The sequence below is a fragment of the Myxocyprinus asiaticus genome, chromosome 24, assembly GCF_019703515.2.
Source record: "Myxocyprinus asiaticus isolate MX2 ecotype Aquarium Trade chromosome 24, UBuf_Myxa_2, whole genome shotgun sequence".
Lineage (NCBI taxonomy): Eukaryota > Metazoa > Chordata > Actinopteri > Cypriniformes > Catostomidae > Myxocyprinus > Myxocyprinus asiaticus.
In genome coordinates this window covers 18001091-18022353 of record NC_059367.1, presented here as the reverse complement: position 1 = coordinate 18022353, position 21263 = coordinate 18001091, and the positions used below count along the sequence as shown (strand labels likewise).

Below are 21263 nucleotides of genomic sequence, written 5' to 3'. Positions count from 1 at the left end.
CACATTTGCGAAATGTGTAGATGTGGAGCTCGCCCCATTGAAGATGAGCGGCATGCGCATTCTGAATTACCTCAACGATCGGCTATTACTAGCCCAATCAGAGGCTCTACTATGCAAGCACAGAGACTTGATACTTCACAATTTGAACAGCCTAGGTCTCAATGTCAACTGGGCAGGCTGAAAGGGAGGACTTTGAATTGATATGCAGTTCCTTCGAATGCCAAGTGTTTACCGCAATGTCGAGTGAACCGTAATCGAAACGGAACTCAAGTTTATGCTGAGTAAATCTTTAGAACTGCTGAATACAACAGTGTTCTCTTTCATGAGATCATTTTGTTAATATGACCCTTTACAGCATCATAAAAATTGTAAGACTGCATCTTAAACTTCATTCTCTAAAAATGAAGGAATAAAACATTTGAAACTTTGGTATCTACTGACTAGCATATATAATATAGTCAATTACAATGTTGACATTATAGACAAAAACAGTGCTTTGGCTTAAAACAGAGTATATTTTCAGATAACAGTTAGTCAACTAGTCTAAAGGAGTACATTTTGTTATAATTTACTTATAAAACGAAATGTAGGATACATTGGAAATCTTAATTGCCTCATGATTTGAAATCATAACTTTTTTATACTCACGGTTAAAAACTTTAAAAAAAAGTTTTATTGACTCTAATTCCATAACTTCTCTGGTAGAACCCATTATACACTTAAAAATTTACTGTACCAGGTGCGCAGATGGGGCAGCATCGTCCATTTATCTCATATTCCACATAAGCACATCCACTAATACACAGTTCAAAGTTCAGAGTGACAATAGCAGCAATAATTAAAATTATCCTTGACTTGAACATGTTCTTATAAAATTCAAGGGAGTTTATTCAGTCCATTCTAGAGATGGAGTGAAACGTTTCACCGTCAGACTTCTTTAACCTTTTATTATTGTCACCACATTAAAAGAAATGCTGCATTATTAGTTGTTGTTACTCTGGCATTCTGGAAGCTTTATCAACTGATGCTTCTAAGCCTTGAAGGTCCAAGCATGTGGGGTTGGGGGTGTAAAAGAGGAGGTGAGAGCAGTAAATCTCAGTTAGTTCATCTGCTTAATGTGGTTGGCTGAAATAATTAAAATAAATCCCTTAGATCTCCTCATCAACTTCTGCACTATTGTCATGTCTCCTCTTGACAAAGCTGAGTTAGAAGTTGCATTCTGTAAAAAAAAGTTGAAATGACAGTTTCAGTTTTAGGCTCGACACCATCAGAAAGTCATATAAAGAGCTGCAAAACATGTCTTAGTAATGTAATGTAGCCTATGACATTTTTGTGCACTTTAAAGCTAAAGTGTGTAATTTCTGCACCACCAAATGGAATTGCAAAAATAAACAATGTTCTTAAACACCTTTCCTAATACATTTCCTAATACAACTAATAAATTGTCAAGATCTCTTTTCAGTGGTATGTGTTTGACAATTAATAATTGATTAGTTATGGAAACGTTAATGTTAATATTTATAAAAGTAAGCTGTTGTACAAAAACTAGTATAAAAATAGCAGCAGAATATTTGTGATGGCTGCAAGTTAGACTAGATATTTTAATGCTTTCAACCTGTTAAAACTAAATTCTGATTCTTTGACAGTTTTTGTGTGAGTGCCATATAAAAAAATAAAATAAAAAAAAATTAAAAAAAAAAGAATGAATCCAGAATATGACCCCACCTTTAATAACTTTTTATAGGCTTGGTCTCATTTACATTAATAAAATTAATTGCTGAACAAAGGACAAATTGAAACAGTAAAGTGCAACTTTATATTCAGCACTAAGATGCAGTTAAAGATGCATGCAGTTTGCATGCAAGTTTGTTTTATTAATTATATACTGTTTATTAACCTTTTTTCTTTTTTTTTTTCAAAAAAGCTGCTTTTATACTTTTACTTGCATTTTGAACATTACTTTCACTTACACTGGAAAGTAACTAGACTATGAATAGCTATGTGTTATGAACCCGGATAGATCTAGGTATATAATGGATATAACATTAATTAAAATATGTAAAATTATTTAGTGCTGAGATGCAATGTACACAAACAATTTTGTCTATGTTAAAAAGAAGAAATGCACTGAACTGTGACGACTGAAGGTGTTTAAAAATGTTTTTTATATATCGGGTAACTAATGAAACCTAGTTTAGTTTCTCCATTGTAACTCCCAATGGGACCCCAGATATCACTCCATACACCCATGAATTTTGACCAACTACCTTATAGTTCATTACCATTTGTTTGCCCACCATTTTTAGTTTTATTTATTTATTTTTCTGCTCTTCGTTATTGCACGTAATCATCAATGCGCCGTCCTGTAGTATTTCAGCAAATTTAATTTCACCTACTAGTTTCCTTAATTCATGAGTCAACGCCACTGGTTTCATTCCTGCTATGCCATCTCTTTCTTTACATTTCAGTATTACCCGGCATTCCTACCTATTCTTATCCCTTTCAACTTCCTCTCCCTCACTATCTATGGAAGTATATTCCGATCCTTCCTCTTTCCCTCTTTTTTTGTTGCATATTTTCCTGTCATTCCTTCTACCTGTGTCCATCCTACCTCCATTTCATCCTCATCTTCATCTGTGTTTTCCACTGCTCTTTTAGTCTCTGATCCATTCCCAGTCCTGTTTTCTTGAGATCTTGTCACCTCAAGAGAAATTTTAAGTTTTCTCCGACCTCAGGCTCCTTAGTAGTCCTACAGCGAATCTCTGCTCCTCGTGTGCTCTCCTGCCGGTTTCGGTCTGCCTGTGTCGGTTCAACCTCGCACATCCGCGTCCCACATGAAAAGCATATTTACCGCTCATAAAATTAAATGAATGTAATAAGGTTGCTTCATTGCCTGACGGAAACGCATACAGGCGTGGCTGACATGAGAGTATTAAAATAAAGTTGCATCTTTAAAAAGCAAAATGTCTGTATCGATATTTACGCGTTGTATCGATAACATTGGATCGTTGGTTATTGGATCGATGCATTGATCCAGATCAATGGACCGTTACACCCCAGTTTCCACTGTAAGTCTCTCCTAGATTATTACTCACATTCAACAAGCTCTTCAGAGACCAGAAAACATTCAACCTGCTCAACTTGACAATACACACATCAAACAAACTGGTCTGTCTGTTAGAATTCTGCATCGAAATACCATCAATTAAACGAATTGAAGAATTCAGTGATGATACATTGTCAGTTGTTTTAGCCTCAATCTGGTCAACTGCTGCAACTGGTTCGCTACTGCTCAACACAAATGTTTTAAATTTTAAAATGTAGTCATTAAATCGTGTGCCTTTTACTTCCCAATAAACCAGAGATAATTTTAAAATAGGGAAAGTGCAAGTTACTGACTCATGCTTGAACAGTATTTCCTTCATGTTTCCATCACATTACTATCACATGTTTTATGATCACACTGTCAAAAATTGTGTTCTTCCTCAATTCCCAGGCACCTGATTTCATACACCCAGGTGCTCTATGTATCAGTAATTTTCCTGGCACAATGACACACACACACACACACAAATGGCTCCAACAGCCTTGTTGTAATCAGCTTTTATTTGCAAGCATTGTATTGGCACATAAAGATAAGATTAAACTGACGTTGTTTATGAACGAATGCACCTCACACTGATGTGATTCTAGTTGTGTTACTGCAGGACCAGAATATTTACTGATTCACAGGGTTGGGGAGTAACGGAATTCAGTATGTAACTTCATTACATACTGAAGAAGTAATCCAAAGTATTTAGATTACGTTACTGACTTTGAGTAATCTAATGGAATATGTTACAAATTACATTTTACAGCATGTATTCTGTAATCTGAAGTGGAATACTTTTTAAAAGTAACCTTCCCAACCCTGCTGATACAGTATGTAAAGGATGGACTGGTAATTCTTCAGTTAGTTCTTTCACATTCTGCAGAATTTATACATATTTTTTAAAGGCATTTCACTTCTTTCTTCCAAGATCCTTTAAAGAGAGCAGATTTATGAGGAAACACTGAATTTGTGTGACTGGTTGGGCAGATTAATTTGTTGTATATATTTGTTTTAGTTTTATTTATATACACAGGTGGCCAAAAGTTTGGAATAATGTACAGATTTTGCTGTTTCGGAAGGAAATCGGTACTTTAATTCACCAAAGTGGCATTCAGCTGATCACAAAGTATAGTCAGGACATTACTGATGTAAAAAACAAAAGTAATTTTTGATCAAATCTAGACAGGCCCTATTTCCAGCAGCCATCACTCCAACAGCTTATCCTTGAGTAATCATGCTAAATTACTATTTTGGTACTACAAAATCACTTGCCATTATATCAAACACTGTTGAAAGCTATATGGTTCTTTAAATGAAGCTTATTGTTTTTGTGTCTGTTTTTGAGTTGCCACAGTATGCAATAGACTGGCATGTCTTAATATGTCAATATTAGGTCAAAAATGGCAAAAAAGAAACAGCTTTCTCTAGAAACTCGTAAATCAATCATTGTTTTGAGGAATCAAAGCTTGAAATTGCCAAAAAAACTGAAGATTTCATACAAAGGTGTACACTACAGTCTTCAAAGACAAAGGACAACTGGCTCTAACAAGGACAGAAAGAGATGTGGAAGGCCAGATGTACAACTAAACAAGAGGATTAGCACATCAGAGTCTCTAGTTTGAGAAATAGACGCCTAACCTGTCCTCAGCTGACAGCTTCATTGAATTCTACCCGCTCAACCCCAGTTTCATGTACAACAGTAAAGAGAAGACTCAGGGGTGCAGGCCATATGGGAAGAATTGCAAAGAAAAAGACACTTTTGAAACAGAAAAAAAAAAAGAAAAGGTTAGAGTGGGCAAAGAATCACAGACATTGGACAACAGATAATTGGAAAAGAATGTTATGGATCTTAACCTCATTGAGCTTTTGTGGGATCAGCTAGACTGTAAGGTGCGTGAGATGTGCCCGACAAGACAGCCACATCTATGGCAAGTGCTACAGGAAGCATGGGGTGAAATGTCACAAACTGACAGCTAGAATGCGAAGAATCTGCAAAGCTGTCATTGCTGCACATGGAGGATTTTTCGATGAAAACTCTTTGAAGTAGTTTAAGAAGTTCTGAACATTTTTTTCAAATTGTAATAGTAATTTTTCACGTTACACACATCTGATGTAGTTTAGTTCATGTTTATTGCATTATTTTAATTTCACGTTACCCTGATGGTGTTTAGTGTTTGTGTGAGTGAGACTGAGCACTGTCTCTTCATGATTATTGGTTATTGCTCTTGGAAAGGCCACTACTTATGAACTTCCTGTCATCATGAGCCTATTTGTAAATACTATGGTGAATAATACATTATCAAGTGAAAAGCAGATTTTTACAATTTCAGAAGGTTAAAGTCTTAATTTTATATCATTTAATAATATAAACAGTAATGCACCATAAAATATACAGGCATCAAAATTATATCCCGGAAAGCCTGAAACGTAGCCACTGTATTTTTTACAGTGAATTTCTGGCAACCACAGCTGCCAGTTTTTTACTGTAAATTTAACCGAATTTTTTTTTTTTACAGTGTATATTCTTGTTAATAAAAAATATTTTTAAAATAACATATTATGATCTAAAAATACGGAGTATGTGCATGCAATTTAAGGCAAAGCACAGTTATTTTAAGCAGTGGGCTTCTAAGTTAAATTTAAAAAAAGAAATTTAAATCACTCGCAAATCACAATCAGTTTCTTGAATGTTGTCAGAATGAAATAGGCATTGAGAATCCAATTTTTGCAAATGAAAGAGAATCAGGTCCTGTCTCAGCTGTCAAAAATCCTGAATATGTTAAGAGAAAAGTCAAAGATTTTTTGGGGGAATAGAGGTCATACATTCTGTCATCTCTGTGAAATGGTATATCCTCAGTGGCAATAAGTACATCAGTGGGAAGTCTATGATTATCACAGATGTGGATGATGCTTTCCCAGTGTTTGGACTGATAAAGGATATCTTTGTGATTCCTCTTTTGCTGCTTTTGAGTACCAGAGTTATGAAACTTTAAATTTGAATCAAGACTTGTTGGCATATGAAGTGGCAGTGCCCACTCTTGGCCAGGCTACAGAATTAGTACATGAGCTCATTGATTACACTTCATATTTTTCAATGAGTTTCAAATAAAGTGTGTTTGTGCCAATAAAATATAGTCTTTGTGATATTAATGCCCATAAAAATGGGCGTGAGGATATGTAATTGTATCATGAGTTGTGGTTGAGCTAAAGGTTTATCTTCCATGCTGTTTGTACATGTTTGTAGAAGTCTGAGGCATTCTATTTAATAAATTATATTTTCAACAGATGCTTTATGTGTTATTCTTAAATCAAGTAACTTGGTTGTTACTGAATCTAAAAACAAGTTTTATTTTGGTGAGAGCTAGAGCTAGAAAAAATTTTAACATTTATTCACTCAATTTTAAGATTCCCAGACTAGTCATGTCCATGATCAATTTAAGATTATACCATAAATGCAAAGATTAAAAACAAGTAAATAAATTTTAAAACAAGATAATCCACCTAACATGTCTAAATCTAAGATTTTAAATCTTGGCAAGTGTAGAATTATTTGCAGTGTATAACCCATGCCAAAAATGTAGAATATAGAAAATATAAAAGGTCAAAGTGGTGAAAGGGTGATATGGTGTGGGGATTTGAATGTGCATAACACGTTATGGGGTGGAAAAAGAACAGATATAAATGGAATGATGAATGAAGAATTGATGTAAGTGAAAAACTTGGTATGCTTAAATGATGGGAATTGTACACAGGTGGAAGTGAAATCGGGATTAGGGTCAACACTGGATCTAACACTTGTATCAAGTACATTAGGAGGAATAATGAACTGGGAAGTTTTAAAGAAATGTACAGTTGGAAGTGATCATTACCCAATAATAAGTACAATCATGAAAACTAGTGAGATAAGGAAGGGAAAGCAAGGAAATGCAGGAGAATGGAAGTATGAGAAAGCCAATTGGGAAAAATTAAGATAATGAGTGAGGAAGGATTGCAAAGAATCGAGATTAATGAAGAAAGAAGTATAGATGGGATAAATACAGAAATAGTTGCAGCCATAAAGAATGCTGCAGAAATATGTATTCCAAAAAGAAAATATGATAATATATAAGAAATCTTAGGCAAAAATAAGAACAACAATAAGAGAAGCAAAGAAAGAATACTGGAGATCATTTTGTGAAGAAATAGGTAAAAAAAAACAAAAAAACACCTATACAAGTATTATGGAACACGATTAAAAAGATGAGTGGAATCTGAAGAGAATATGATTATCCAGTGTTAAATATGGATGCTATAGAAGATAAGGAGAAAGCCGAAATGTTCAGGAGTGCATTGACAAAAAAAAAAAAAAATCAGCTCAGACAATTTGACACAGGAGAGTAAGGAAATGAGAGAGAAACTGTCAAAAGAATATCCACATCTATTGGAAAAGAGGGGAAAATCGAATGGTATGTTAGAAGTACCTTTCTCAAATCAGGAATTAAAGAGAGCATTAAAAAAATGAAGGCATCAGCACCAGGACAAGATGAAATAAGCTATAGTATGTTAAAGCAACTCAGCGAAGACTCATTAGAAATAATATTAAAGTTTTATATTAGAATATGGGAGAAAGGAGCTTTACCATAGAATTGGAAAGAAACATTAATAACACCAATAAGGAAATCAGGGAAAGATCCAAGCAAACCATAAAATTACAGGCCTATAGCTTTAACTACACATTTATGTAAATTAATGGAAAACATTATTACTAATCGATTAATGTACTATCTGGAGGAAAGACATTTCTTCTCCCCATGCCAAAGTGAATTTAGAAGAGGAAGGGGAACAATGGACCCTATCATAAATTTGGAGGAAGATATAAGGAAAGCCTTAATAAGTAAAGAAACAGTAATAGCAGTATTTGAGCTAAAAATGGAGGAGCTGAACACGCAGCGCCACTGGAAGCTTTTAGTCCTGATAAGCCTGGGAAAGTCTATAGTATGAAAGTCTCTGACCCACAGTAGATGGCAGTGATGCACTAAGAATGCGAACCGCCAACAATAATAATAATAAATAAATAAATAAATAAATAAATAAATAAAATAAAAAAAGAAGAAAAAGAAGACACGGATGTGCGCTGGGTCTTTGAAGCCAAATTGCGCTCTGCTATCTGTGCGCGCGAGTCAACCGGGCTTCCCGCGAAACGAGAGCTCCAGGCCAGTGACAGGATCCGTGCGAGCACGTTAACCGGACGCTCCTTAAAATGGGAGGTCTCCTGACAAACGCAGAGCGGCTCACATGCGCGATTAATGGCTTCCATCGATAACGTTGCGCATGCGACCCATTTGAATTTGCTATTTAAAAATACAATGGAGCAGTTCAACCATCATGTGAAACGTCTTGACAACGCCGACATTCTGAGCAGCACTAACGAGGGAAAGAGAAACACCTGCTCAACTCCAGCATCAGTTATAAGACTTTAAACATCAACACCCTTACTAACATTTATCCCAGTTAACTGTAACAGAATTTTTCATTACAACCGTGGAAGCTATATCAAAGAAAACCACGGATAGCTGGAAACAAGTCATGGGTATGTTCTACGATTCACTGTTGTCTGCCCTGTGTTTTGCCCTGTCATCTGTTCCCCCTGGACTACACTTCCCATAATCCCCTGCCCTGATCACTTCCAGCTGTTCCCTATTGTTCTCACCTGTGGTTCATTTAGTCATGCGTGTGCAGTATGTGTTTTGACCTCCTGTTTATCGAGCAGTTCCAATCACTGATGTTTCCTTTTTTGTTTCTGTGTTATCCCCGTTATTTTGTACTTTATTTTAAAAGTTTGCCGCACCTAGATCCAGCCTCCCGTGAACTCCTTCCTCACGTTACAGTCTGTAAGTACTTTGAATTGTATTAAACTGAAAAATAAGCTGTCAAACGACTGATCACGTGTGTGGCTTTTTTTTTTTATTTTGTTTTTGGATGTCCCAATGTGGATACTAAATTTTCACTTTTCAGAGAGCTCAATAAAATATTCCAATGATATTTTTGTTGCATATTAGGGCAAAAAAAATCGCAGGGCCCTGAAATCGTATTGCAGCAGACTTTGAAGTATCGGCAAATATTGGATTGCAGGCCAAGAGAATCGATATAAGATCATATTGTGATGAAATGTCCGATTTTACACCTCTAGTGGAAACCTCTTACCCCAGGGGGTGTCATTTTTACCCCATGCACCATCTTTTCCTATGTATTTGGTGACATGGACACTTCACTATGCTGATAGTGAAATTAATTGAACTTTACATTTTATATAATAATATGAAAATAAACCTATATGATTGCTCAAAGGTTTTGTGTCTGTAAAAGTGTTTAATACAAAGTGAATAACACTGATAGCTTTATAGAATATACTTAGTGTAAATAAGTACATTTCCATGTGCATTTACAATGTGCTTTACAGAAATACATAACGATACCCTACATTCAAATATAAGGAATGTCATTTATTATGTTGCTACATATCTCATACACAGTTCTGTGAAAAAGTCTTGGTCTCACAAAAACATTTGTCTTATGTCAGTTATTTTATATCTTCTGCTTTGGTGTGTCAGGAAATATTAATTTCCAACATTACTTTTTTTTTTAGACTGCAGTAGTGTCATAACACTCGTAGTAAAGGCATTAGCTGTTTGTTTGGTTTTGTTTCAAAGTCCGATTGTTCAGGCCACTGGATTTCAGGTTGGACAAATTCTTGAGAGTGTGAGGAATCATTTTTGAGTAGAATAGGATCTCTCATTTCCAGTTCATTTTGATTCTCTTGTCTGACTTGGTCCTCTGAACTCAAGTGGTATGACTCATTATTTACTGTGCCTCAAAAAAAAAATTGAAGAAAATCATTACTTTTCAAGTAGTATGAACATGAAGAATTAGTGCATGGTTTTCCTTGTCAACCATAGGAGATAAGTGTTAACGCATTAAAATCTAATACTTTATATAAGCCATTCAAGTTTCTCATCATAAATGATTAACTCTACTTTCAAAATTACATTATTCTTACCTGTTGAACTGCCTTTTTCATGGGATTCCTTTCTTGATTCCTTTAAACAAAAACAAATATAATTTACAATTTAAAACAAATGTTTCCTTTTTCATGTCAAAGAGTTTTCAGTGCATAGAAATTAAGTTTCAATATACCTGTATCCCTGTTTGACCTGATCAAAGAAAAATACATTTATTAATAATGTAGTCCTCTTTATGCTATATAGTGTACTGTATATAGGGTAAGTGTATAGGGTAAAGTCAGGTAAATTGGGCCATCAAGTTAAATGGACCAGATAATTTTGGTGCCACAGTCCTTTAGGAATCAAGAGCCAATGATTGTAAATATTTATAAAATTTTGCTGTTCTTTTCTTTACATGAGCCATTGAATTGATTGGTCTGAGTTCGCTAAGGTGGTTGTCTTCTCAAGTACACAAACTCTCAGTTTCACTCAGAGCGACTTGAATGAGGTTTAAAGGTTTATACTGCTGCAATTATATAAATTAATGTTGTGGCATTTCAATGTTAACATTTATTCTCCTTTACCATTTAAAGTCATCAAATATTTTGTTACATAGTTTAACACAGAATGACAGAAGAAACCTGACACACACGCACTTTTAAAAATTGCCCAATTTACCTGACCACATCAATATTATGTACTGTATGTTCTATTGTTCTATTCTATTGATTTAATCTGGTTGTTGTATTTTCATAGAAAGTCCGTTAGGAAAACAACTATATATCTCATATAAATGCCACTACATCACAAAATATTTTTAAGAGGGTAGAATTAAGCTTACGTGATCTTGCAGATTGTTTCTTCAAAATATATATTAAAACACTTAATGCAAATATTACAGTTCCTATGATGCATGCAGTGATGATTGTTGGAGCAACAGAAGGTTTTCCACATTCAGCATCAGATGAATATGTTCCTGGGTTTATTTCAGTAAGCCCCATGTCCTCACATCTGTGAATGTTATCCAGGATCAGAGTTTTTGAAAAATGATAACGAACAGTAAACCACACAATCAGCTCTAGTGAACACTCACTTTGTGTGCGGTAAGCAGGATGAGAAAGATCCATTTGAATATTTGTCCCCTGTACAGTTTGCACACACGGTATCTGTGGAGCCAGAACCTGCAGAGACAGTAAACATATAGATTATGGATGTTTTCTTCTTTTGCAAATGATGCAATAAGATATCTTGCATAAAATTCTAATACAGTAACAACTCATTTTAATCCTTTCAAAGCGCAGCAGAGAATTGCTGTTAAGCATTTATAGACTTAATAAAATACCTTCCTATTTGAACAATAATAATAAAAAAAGAACTGTGTTTCATGCACTGTGTATTTTTATACATTAGTTTTAGATTATTACCTGTTTGTTTGATGTATTGTCCAGGGCTGCATTTAGAGTGTTCCACAGCAAAATTGCAGCTGCCTTTACTTTTGGCAATGCAGTAAAATCCCTCCAGTGGTCCACAAACAGTATCTGAAGACCGAGTGCATGCTTTATCGACTCTTAAGCCTTGGCCTAAGATGGACATGAGTCAGTAAAGGTTTGTTAATAATTCTGGCATAGAAAACATCATGCATCAAGTTAGCTGCTTGTCTTTTAGCAGATACTTTTGCAGTTGCATCTGAATGAACTGATAGTACACTGTAAAAATGATTCTTAGATCAAGTAAATTATGCTGGAAAAATAATGTTTGACTTTCTTCAGCAGAACACAAAGATTTTTAGAAGAATATCCCAGCTCTGTACGTCCTTACAATGCAAGTGAATCGGGATCATACCTTTGAAGCTCTAAGCATCACATAAAGGCAGCATAAAAGTCATCCATATGACTCCAGTGATTGAATCTACAGTATATCTTCAGAAGCAATATGAGTGTGGGTGAGAAACAGATCAATATTTAAGTCCTTTTTTACTATAAATCTCCACATTTACGTTCACATCTGAAAGTTACTGTCACATATTCCCTGTTTTTGTGTTGACTTTTATGTTGAAATTCTTGTTTAGTTCCTGTTTCCTGTTAGTTTGTAGTCCTTTTGTAGTTTCATTTTATGATTGGTTTTCCCTGATTGTTTCCACAGGTGTTCCTTGTTCCCTTGTTTGCCCCCATGTATTTAAGCCTTTGTTATCCCCTGGTTTCTTTGTCAGTCTTCACATGTGTTGTCTTGTTCTGTGCTTGGTTTCCCGTGTTTTTGTTTCATTCTAGTCTGAGTTACTATGTTTATTTTTGGTTTCCATTAAAAGCTGTATTTAGATCCTCATTCCACGTCTGCCTCGTTACAGAAAGACTGACCATCCAAAATGGATCTAGCAGCGTGCTTTGTCCAGTTGAGCTGAGCAAACTTACCAGTTAGAGAATACTCTCATCTGTTTTGCACTGTTGCCAGGTACACGGGATTTTCCGATTCCCACTTGAAGTCCTTATATCAGATCGGTCTCCTAGCTCACAAGTGGAGGGAATTGCTGGAGACCGGTGATTACATGTGGGAGGAATATGTGGAGTTAATTTTAGAGACATTCGCTTCAGAGGAACCTCTTCTCTCAACCCCGGATCCAGTTTCCGAGTCTTCTGCACCTCAGCCTGTTCCATGTCGTGTCACAGCAATGCCTCAGCCTGCTCCATAACATGTCTCAGCCAAATCTCAGCCTGCTCCGCGCCATACCACAACCCAGCCTCTCACGGCCCTTGTTTCCAAGTTAAATTATCCACCACATAAGACCCATTCTCACAGCTTGTCAGTACTCACGCCTGCCACGGCCAACGAGCCTACGCCCACGCCTGCCACGGCCAACGAACTAGAAGCCTCGTCCGTCCCAGAGCCAGCATTGTCAACTTTGGCCATCCGGAGGAGGAGGAGAAGAAAAGTTTCTCCGCCCACGACCACGGAGGTTGTTCCCGAGTCTCTGCCCACGACCACGGAGGTCGTTCCCAAATCTCATCCCATGAATGCGACCATGGAGGTCGTTTCCCATTCATCCAGGACTCTTTATCTCGAGCCTGCCACGGCTCTGCCCCCAGAGACTATTTCCCCAGCGGCTCCGCCCACTCCCCCAGAGACGACACCTACAGCGGCTCCGCCGCCTGACCCAGTCCCTGTCCTGCAGCCACCTCCCAGGACTCCTGACCCAGTCCCCACCTTGAGGTGGTCTCCTTGGTCTCCTGGCCGTCCGCCTGATCTGCTCTGGTCTCCTGGTCATCCGCCTGATCTGCTCTGGTCTACTTGGTCCTCCAAGCCTGCAGCGTCGCTCTGGCTCTCCATCCCTTCAGCTCCGCCTTGGTTTCAAACCTCCCTGACTTTGCCTTGTTCCTCTGCTCCCCTTGCCCCTTGTGCCCCCCTGAACTGCCTGTTTACCCTTGTGCCCCCCCTGAACTACCTGTTTTCCCCCACACTCCATGAACAATTTGTTTTTGTTTTTTGGAGCGTCTGGAATCCAGTCCTTTAAAAGGGGGGCTCTGTCACATTCCCTGTTTTTGTGTTGACTTATGTTGAAATTCTTGTTTAGTTCCTGTTTCCTGTTAGTTTTTAGTCCTTTTTGTAGTTTCATTTTATGAATTGGTTTTCCCCTGATTGTTTCCACAGGTGCTCCTCGTTCCCTTGTTTTCTCCCATGTATTTAAGCCCTTGTTATCCCCTGGTTTCTTTGTCAGTCTTCACTTGTGTTGTCTTGTTCTGTTCTTGGTTTCCTGTGTTTTTGTTTCATTCTATTCTGAGTTACTTTGTTTTTGGTTTCCATTAAAAGCTGCATTTAGATCCAAATTACATGTCTGCCTGAAACTTCAGATGTGATATTTGTTCTAAAAATCTTAATTTGTGTTCAGCAGAACAAAAAGTCATACACATGTGGGAAGGCATGAGGGTGAGTTAATGATAATTTTCATTTTGGGGTGAATTATCCCTTTAAAACGACAAGCATAGCAGAATATTTCTCATAGAAAACATGAGATGAAACTCCACAATATACACCCATATAAATAGAGTACAATTTGCATATAACTCTTCTTTGTCATATAGTGCATTAAAGAAGAAAAAAGAAGTGTTGCCTACAAACCCTTTTTGTTATTTGCAGGGACAGTTTTTAGGATAAAGAAAAATAGCCACAGGTGATTATATGGTTTGGAAAATGGATTCTAACAATGTTTAAAGAAATGTGAAAAATGTGTCTTATCAATCAAGAAAAACTGTAACAAACACTGTAAGAGGCCATTCCACTGGTCCAATGGTGGTATCCAGCAGGATGGCTTTTCAGGACGCACGTTTGATTTTACGTCTTAAACTAAGTTTAATTTAGACTAAATCTGAGTCCATTAATAATATAATCTGAATCCAATTACAGTTTTACTGAATTGCTAAAACACTAAAACCCCATTCTCTGAACCAAATGCTCAGTGGCCTAAATCCATTTGTTGAATCATTTACCCTTTTGTCAATACCTTAAACAAGTTCAGGTAGTTAGACACCATTTGCAAATCTCATCCACTCTTTTTGCAAAATTCTAAACACACTGTAACTCACTAAAACACATTTTGCACTGTGATGCAGTTCTGTTGCAAAACGTTAAACACGGGCAGCAAAAGTTAAACACAACTACAACACAGTTGTCATCGTTTACACACAACGACTCAAAATTGTTCTCACTTGTTTTTAATGATGTGATCAAACCAATTGTACAAAATACACGAAGCATGAAGACGTGATGCTGAGGCAGATTTAATCTCTCATTTACTTTGATTTTGCAGTTGCACAACATTTTTGAGTGTACTATAATGTGCTTTTCATTTAGAGTTTTCTTTGGGCTTTTGCAGTTTGACTACTGTATTTTTACAGTATGCAAGTGCTGAATATACAGATATTCAATACAATAATATATAATATATTCACTGTATTATGTTGTAATTACTAAAATGCATTTACTATATACAATAAAAACAAACTGTGTAATACATGCCCTGGATGCTGTGTTCTCCGTTTGTTTTGTTTTTTTATGTAGTGTCTAATGAATGCTCTGTAGTGTTTATATATTGACTTGCTGTGTGTATGTTCCTAAAGCATTGTTTGATTTTGAGCATAGATGAAATGGTTTTGAGGCGATTGTTCGATTTTGCCAGAAGAGTCAGGGGTTTTGTGAATGTACAGTGCATCCGGAAAGTATTCACAGCGCTTCACTTTTTCCATATTTTATGTTACAGCCTTATTCCAAAATGGATTAAATTCATTATTTTCCTAAAAATTCTACAAACAATACCCCATAATGGCAACGTGAAAGAAGTTTGTTTGAAATCTTTGCAAATTTATACAAAAAAAAAAAAAAAAAAAAATCACATGTACATACAGGTGCATTTCAATAAATTAGAATGTCGTGGAAAAGTTCATTTATTTCAGTAATTCAACTCAAATTGTGAAACTCGTTTATTAAATAAATTCAGTGCACACAGACTGAAGTAGTTTAAGTCTTTGGTTCTTTTAATTGTGATGATTTTGGCTCACATTTAACAAAAACCCACCAATTCACTATCTCAAAAAATTAGAATACATAAGACCAATAAAAAAAAACATTTTTAGTGAATTGTTGGCCTTCTGGAAAGTATGTTCATTTACTGTATATGTACTCAATACTTGGTAGGCTCTCCTTTTGCTTTAATTACTGCCTCAATTCGGCGTGACATGGAGGTGATCAGTTTGTGGCACTGCTGAGGTGGTATGGAAGCCCAGGTTTCTTTGACAGTGGCCTTCAGCTCATCTGCATTTTTTGGTCTCTTGTTTCTCATTTTCCTCTTGACAATACCCCATAGATTCTCTATGGGGTTCAGGTCTGGTGAGTTTGCTGGCCAGTCAAGCACACCAACACCATGGTCATTTAACCAACTTTTGGTGCTTTTGGCAGTGTGGGCAGGTGCCAAATCCTGCTGGAAAATGAAATCAGCATCTTTAAAAAGCTGGTCAGCAGAAGGAAGCATGAAGTGCTCCAAAATTTCTTGGTAAATGGGTGCAGTGACTTTTGGTTTTCATGGACCAACACCAGCAGATGACATTGCACCCCAAATCATCACAGACTGTGGAAACTTAACACTGGACTTCAAGCAACTTGGGCTATGAGCTTCTCCACCCTTCCTCCAGACTCTAGGACCTTGGTTTCCAAATGAAATACAAAACATGCTCTCATCTGAAAAGAGGACTTTGGACCACTGGGCAACAGTCCAGTTCTTCTTCTCCTTAGCCCAGGTAAGACGCCTCTGACGTTGTCTGTGGTTCAGGAGTGGCTTAACAAGAGGAATACGACAACTGTAGCCAAATTCCTTGACACGTCTGTGTGTGGTGGCTCTTGATGCCTTGACCCCAGCCTCAGTCCATTCCTTGTGAAGTTCACCCAAATTCTTGAATCGATTTTGCTTGACAATCATAAGGCTGCGGTTCTCTTGGTTGGTTGTGCATCTTTTTCTTCCACACTTTTTCCTTCCACTCAACTTTCTGTTAACGTGCTTGGATACAGCACTCTGTGAACAGCCAGCTTCTTTGGCAATGAATGTTTGTGGCTTACCCTCCTTGTGAAGGGTGTCAATGATTGTCTTCTGGACAACTGTCAGATCAGCAGTCTTCCCCATGATTGTGTAGCCTAGTGAACCAAACCGAGAGACCATTTTGAAGGCTCAGGAAACCTTTGCAGGTGTTTTGAGCTGATTAGCTGATTGGCATGTCACCATATTCTAATTTTTTGAGATAGTGAATTGGTGGGTTTTTGTTAAATGTGAGCCAAAATCATCACAATTAAAAGAACCAAAGACTTAAACTACTTCAGTCTGTGTGCACTGAATTTATTTAATACACGAGTTTCACAATTTGAGTTGAATTACTGAAATAAATGAACTTTTCCACGACATTCTAATTTATTGAGATGCACCTGTAAGTATTCACAGCCTTTGCTCAATACTTTGTTGAAGCAGCTTTGGCACCAATTACAGCCTCAAGTCTTTTTGAGTATGATGCTACAAGCTTGGCACACCTATTTTTGGGCAGTTTCTCCCATTCTTCTTTGTAGGACCTCTCAAGCTCCATCAGGTTGGATGGGGAGTGTCGGTGCACAGCCATTTTCAGATCTCTCCAGAGATGTTCAATCGGGTTCAAGTCTGGGCTCTGGCTGGGCCACTCAAGGACATTCACAGAGTTGTCCCAGAGACACTGCTTTGTTATCTTGGCTGTGTGCTTAGGGTCGTTGTCCTGTTGGAAGATGAACCTTCGCCCCAGTCTGAGGTCCAAAGCGCTCTGGAGCAGGTTTTCATCAAGGATGTCTCTGTACATTGCTGCATTCATCTTTCCCTCGATCCTGACTAGTATCCCAGTTCCTGCCGCTGAAAAACATCCCCACAGCATGATGCTGCCACCACCATGCCTCACTGTAGGGATGGTATTGGCCAGGTGATGAGCAGTGCCTGGTTTCCTCCAGACACGACGCTTGCCATTCAGGCCAAAGAGTACAATCTTTGTTTCTCATGGTCTGAGAGTCCTTCAGGTGCCTTTTGGCAAACTCCAGGCGGGCTGTCATGTGCCTTTTACTGAGGAGTGGCTTCTGTCTGGTCACTCTACCATACAGGCCTGATTCGTTAAGTGCTGCAGAGATGGTTGTTCTTATAGAAGTTTCTCCTCTCTCCACAGAGAAATGCTGGAGCTCTGTCAGAGTGACCATTGGGTTCTTGGTCACCTCCCTGACTAAGGCCCTTCTCCCCCGATCGCTCAGTTTGGCCAGGCGGCCAGCTCTAAGAAGAGTCCTGGTGGTTCCAAACTTCTTCCATTACGGATGATGGAGGCCACTGTGCTCATTGGGACCTTCAATGCTGCAGAAATTTTTCTGAACCCTTCCCCAGATCTGTGCCTCTATACAATCCTGTCTCGGAGGTCTACAGACAATTCCTTGGACTTCATGGCTTGGTTTGTGCTCTGACATGCACTGTTAACTGTGGGACCTTATATAGACAGGTGTGTGCCTTTCCAAATCATATCCAATCAACTGAATTTACCACAGGTGGACTCCAATCAAGTTGTAGAAACATCTCAAGGATGATCAGTGGAAACAGGATGCACCTGAGCTCAATTTTGAGTGTCATGGCAAAGGCTGTGAATACTTATGTACATGTGATTTTTTTCGTTTTTTTATTTTCAAACAAACTTCTTTCACATTGTCATGGGGTATTGTTTGTAGAATTTTGAGGAAAATAATGAATTTAATCAATTTTGGAATAAGGCTGTAACATAACAAAATGTGGAAGAAGTGAAGCGCTGTGAATACTTTCCAGATGCACTGTAGTTTGATGATTTGGTTTTGTGTTTAAAGTTGTGAGAAAATGGTTGAAGTTTTCAAGAAATATGTCTTAGCAATTGTGAAAAACTGTAACGTAAAATAAAATACAAATCAGAGAAACATACCTGGCAGAATAAACAACACACAATAAATGTGTGGGAGAGGTGACTAACAGATTTCTCCCTGAACATTTTGCCAACCTTCCTTAAATACCCAGACAGAATAAACATCAAAGACCAAATGGGAAGGATTTGGGGATTAATAGGTTTCAGTTACTCAGAAGGAGACACCATTTGAAGACCTCTGGGAGACACATCCTTACAGCAGAGACATAATTTCTCTAAATACCAAATCTTTGTTATGACCAAGTCTACTGCTGTGGGATTGAGACTATAGTACTACTCGCACTGAGACTTTTTATATGATACTAAACATGTAGATACATTCTTTGTATACACATGATATGATACTTTTGCACATACAGAATTCAGATGGATTTGAGGTGATTTTGAGCTGGAAGAATGAGGAGAGGAAGAGGGGAGAGAGGAACAGATGTGAATAAACAACAATGAAGAGGGAGTTTTACAATGGTTGTTATCTCGGGTGGAGATGCTAACTTTGTGTGAGAGTTCTTATGTTTACTTCTCAAAAGTTCTTTGTTTTCTCAGGAAGCGATGCTCACTGAGCCCAGTCCACTTCCAACACTATATTTACCATCAAGCTACCAGCTTCCATTTACTTGTTGCTGAACAGCATCTAAAACATTTTTTTTTTTTTTTTATTCCTGATGAACATACATAAAGGGGACACTAACCTGTATCACACACAGTGCAGGGAAAGCATTTTGTAAGGCCACTGGGTTTATCAATGAAAGTGTACTCCTGGCATGGAACACAAGTTGTACTGGTATCATCTGTGCAGTGCCAATAAACACGATTTCCTAAAAAGGCAGTAAATGAAATTTGTCTGTGATACTTTTTAAGCTTAAGCAATGGTTTAACTTCTTGAAAGAGAGACATTTTTTGTAATTGCTTATTTTCCAAGATGTCTTGTTACCCAGACTCAGAATACATGATTTTTGTATGACATTGCTATGTACTGACTTTCTATTTAAACACGATTTTTAAGCAGAATAGAGTGCAACAGTGCCTGCCCAATTTTTCCAGCATCTTGGTTTCAAAAGTGTTTTTCCCATTTATTTTTTCATAGGGATTTTATAAGTCTTTGTAAAATAATTCTAAGACATGAACTAAACCAACCAGCACATAGGTGAAACACAAGATTACAAGCTTTGATTTTTGATGCCAAAAAGTTTTTGAAAAACAGACAAAAACAAAGCTACAAGACTAACATCATAAATGAGGAAATAAACTACAGCCTCAATGAAGCACTGCGAATGATGTATTCAAATTAAAAACAATGGAAATAAAACTATTGATTTCAAGTTGTTGATTATAAGTATATAAATACTATATTTTAGGTTTATTGAAAAATATTTAGATATTGATGGATCTTTACCAGAAGTTCCAATATTAAACGCATTTTTTAGTTTAAAAAAGTTTAAATAAGATGACTGATGGCTTCAGCAGAAGCATATACCATAATTTATCAACCTCAGATCTCACGGTATGTCTGTATATAAAGTTTTATCAGTTATTATTTAAAATCAATTCCCTCTATGGAATAAAAATGAATGGGATTTTTACTTCTGAATCCAAACCATTGTGTGTTATAAAGGCAATTACCTTCACCAAGGAACTATATTTGAACAAACATGGTGATACAAAAATAAACCTTATATATTAACAACTTTGTATAGAATTAAATACATTTGCATTTGTGTATTCAATTTGCCCATTTTCATGGAGTCTTACCAGGTGCACACATGGGACAGCATTGTATGTCTTTCTTGTATTCAGCATGGCCACATCCACATAAACAAACTTCATAGTTAAGAGGGACAATAATAGTTATAATAACAATATTTCTTAAAGTGAACATGGTCACATAAATCTCAAATATGCAGAGGAGTTTAGTCAGTTAATGTGAGTACAAAATATACATTTTCTTGCATTTCAGTACTATGCTGCCCAGTGCAGAAACTGGTTGCATAGTCTGATGTTTTCATGCTTTAAATTTTAGGGGATTTTATAGAAGAGACAATGTGACTGCTGTTCAAGATTCTTCAAGATGAGATCTAGTCATGTGAATAAGCTTCCTGCAGACACGATTCCTGCGGGAACAAACTGAAACATAAAGAAGGAAAAATGCATTTGAATGCCTTTAATTATGGACAATGATAATTGGACATTAACCATACAATTAAATGTTAACTTACAGTAATCTTTATCACGTAAAACAATATCAATCAACCAGCTGTGGAGAGGAATGAATCTAAAAACACTTTCACTTTCATTTTTTTCCTTTCAGAATTCCCCGTTTGATAACTAGTCGTAATGAGACTAAATAACACGCTGATATATGATCAGAATGACTACTATAACAAAAATAGAGCCTTTATGTTTATCGATATTTTTCGACTGACTGTAAAAAACGGTAAACACATACGTGTGGTGATACATTATTGAATGCTTTAGTTACGGTTTGCCTCAATAAAAACACTAAAACGACTTACCAAGGGATATAATCCGATTTATCTTCGATTTCATTCACAACGACAACAGACTTAGTTTGGTATGTGGTCTCGAAGCCTGGTGAATCGTTTCTTTCAGTTGTACTTTATGGCATCATATATTTCTGTGCGGAAGGGGGAGGTGTAAAGTTGGTTTAGGTAATCGATATTCTTTGGGTATGAACCGACGCACCATCAGGGACCGTCT

General features: G+C 37.0%; 1 protein-coding gene across 4 annotated transcripts; it reads right to left on the bottom strand.

Moving 5' to 3' along the window:
• Positions 1-488: 488 nt before the first annotated feature.
• Positions 489-21263, bottom strand: LOC127414864 (tumor necrosis factor receptor superfamily member 14-like). Of its 4 annotated transcripts, none has more exons than XM_051653219.1 (9): positions 21059-21261; positions 20298-20669; positions 19238-19363; positions 11496-11651; positions 11165-11252; positions 10913-11082; positions 10265-10281; positions 10128-10167; positions 493-1219 (listed from the first exon to the last, which is right to left on the bottom strand). In XM_051653219.1, the coding sequence occupies exons 2-9, from the start codon at positions 20422-20424 to the stop codon at positions 1206-1208; spliced, it is 738 nt and encodes a 245-aa protein (XP_051509179.1). In that variant the 5' UTR covers positions 20425-20669; positions 21059-21261; the 3' UTR covers positions 493-1205. The 4 variants fall into 4 exon arrangements, with proteins under 4 accessions (XP_051509181.1, XP_051509179.1, XP_051509177.1 ...); XM_051653217.1 differs by lacking the exon at positions 493-1219 and adding an exon at positions 9553-9940 and having other exon boundaries at positions 21059-21257; XM_051653221.1 differs by lacking the exon at positions 10913-11082 and having other exon boundaries at positions 489-1219; positions 21059-21263.

Coding starts and splice junctions, on each gene's coding strand:
- LOC127414864 (XM_051653217.1), bottom strand. CDS start 20,424: ATGTTCACTTTAAGAAATATTGTTATTATAACTATTATTGTCCCTCTT. Junction 11,652..19,237: donor CTGCACTGTGTGTGATACAG/GTTAGTGTCCCC, acceptor TGTCCATCTTAG/GCCAAGGCTTAAGAGTCGAT. Junction 11,083..11,164: donor TCCTGCTTACCGCACACAAA/GTGAGTGTTCAC, acceptor TAACATTCACAG/ATGTGAGGACATGGGGCTTA.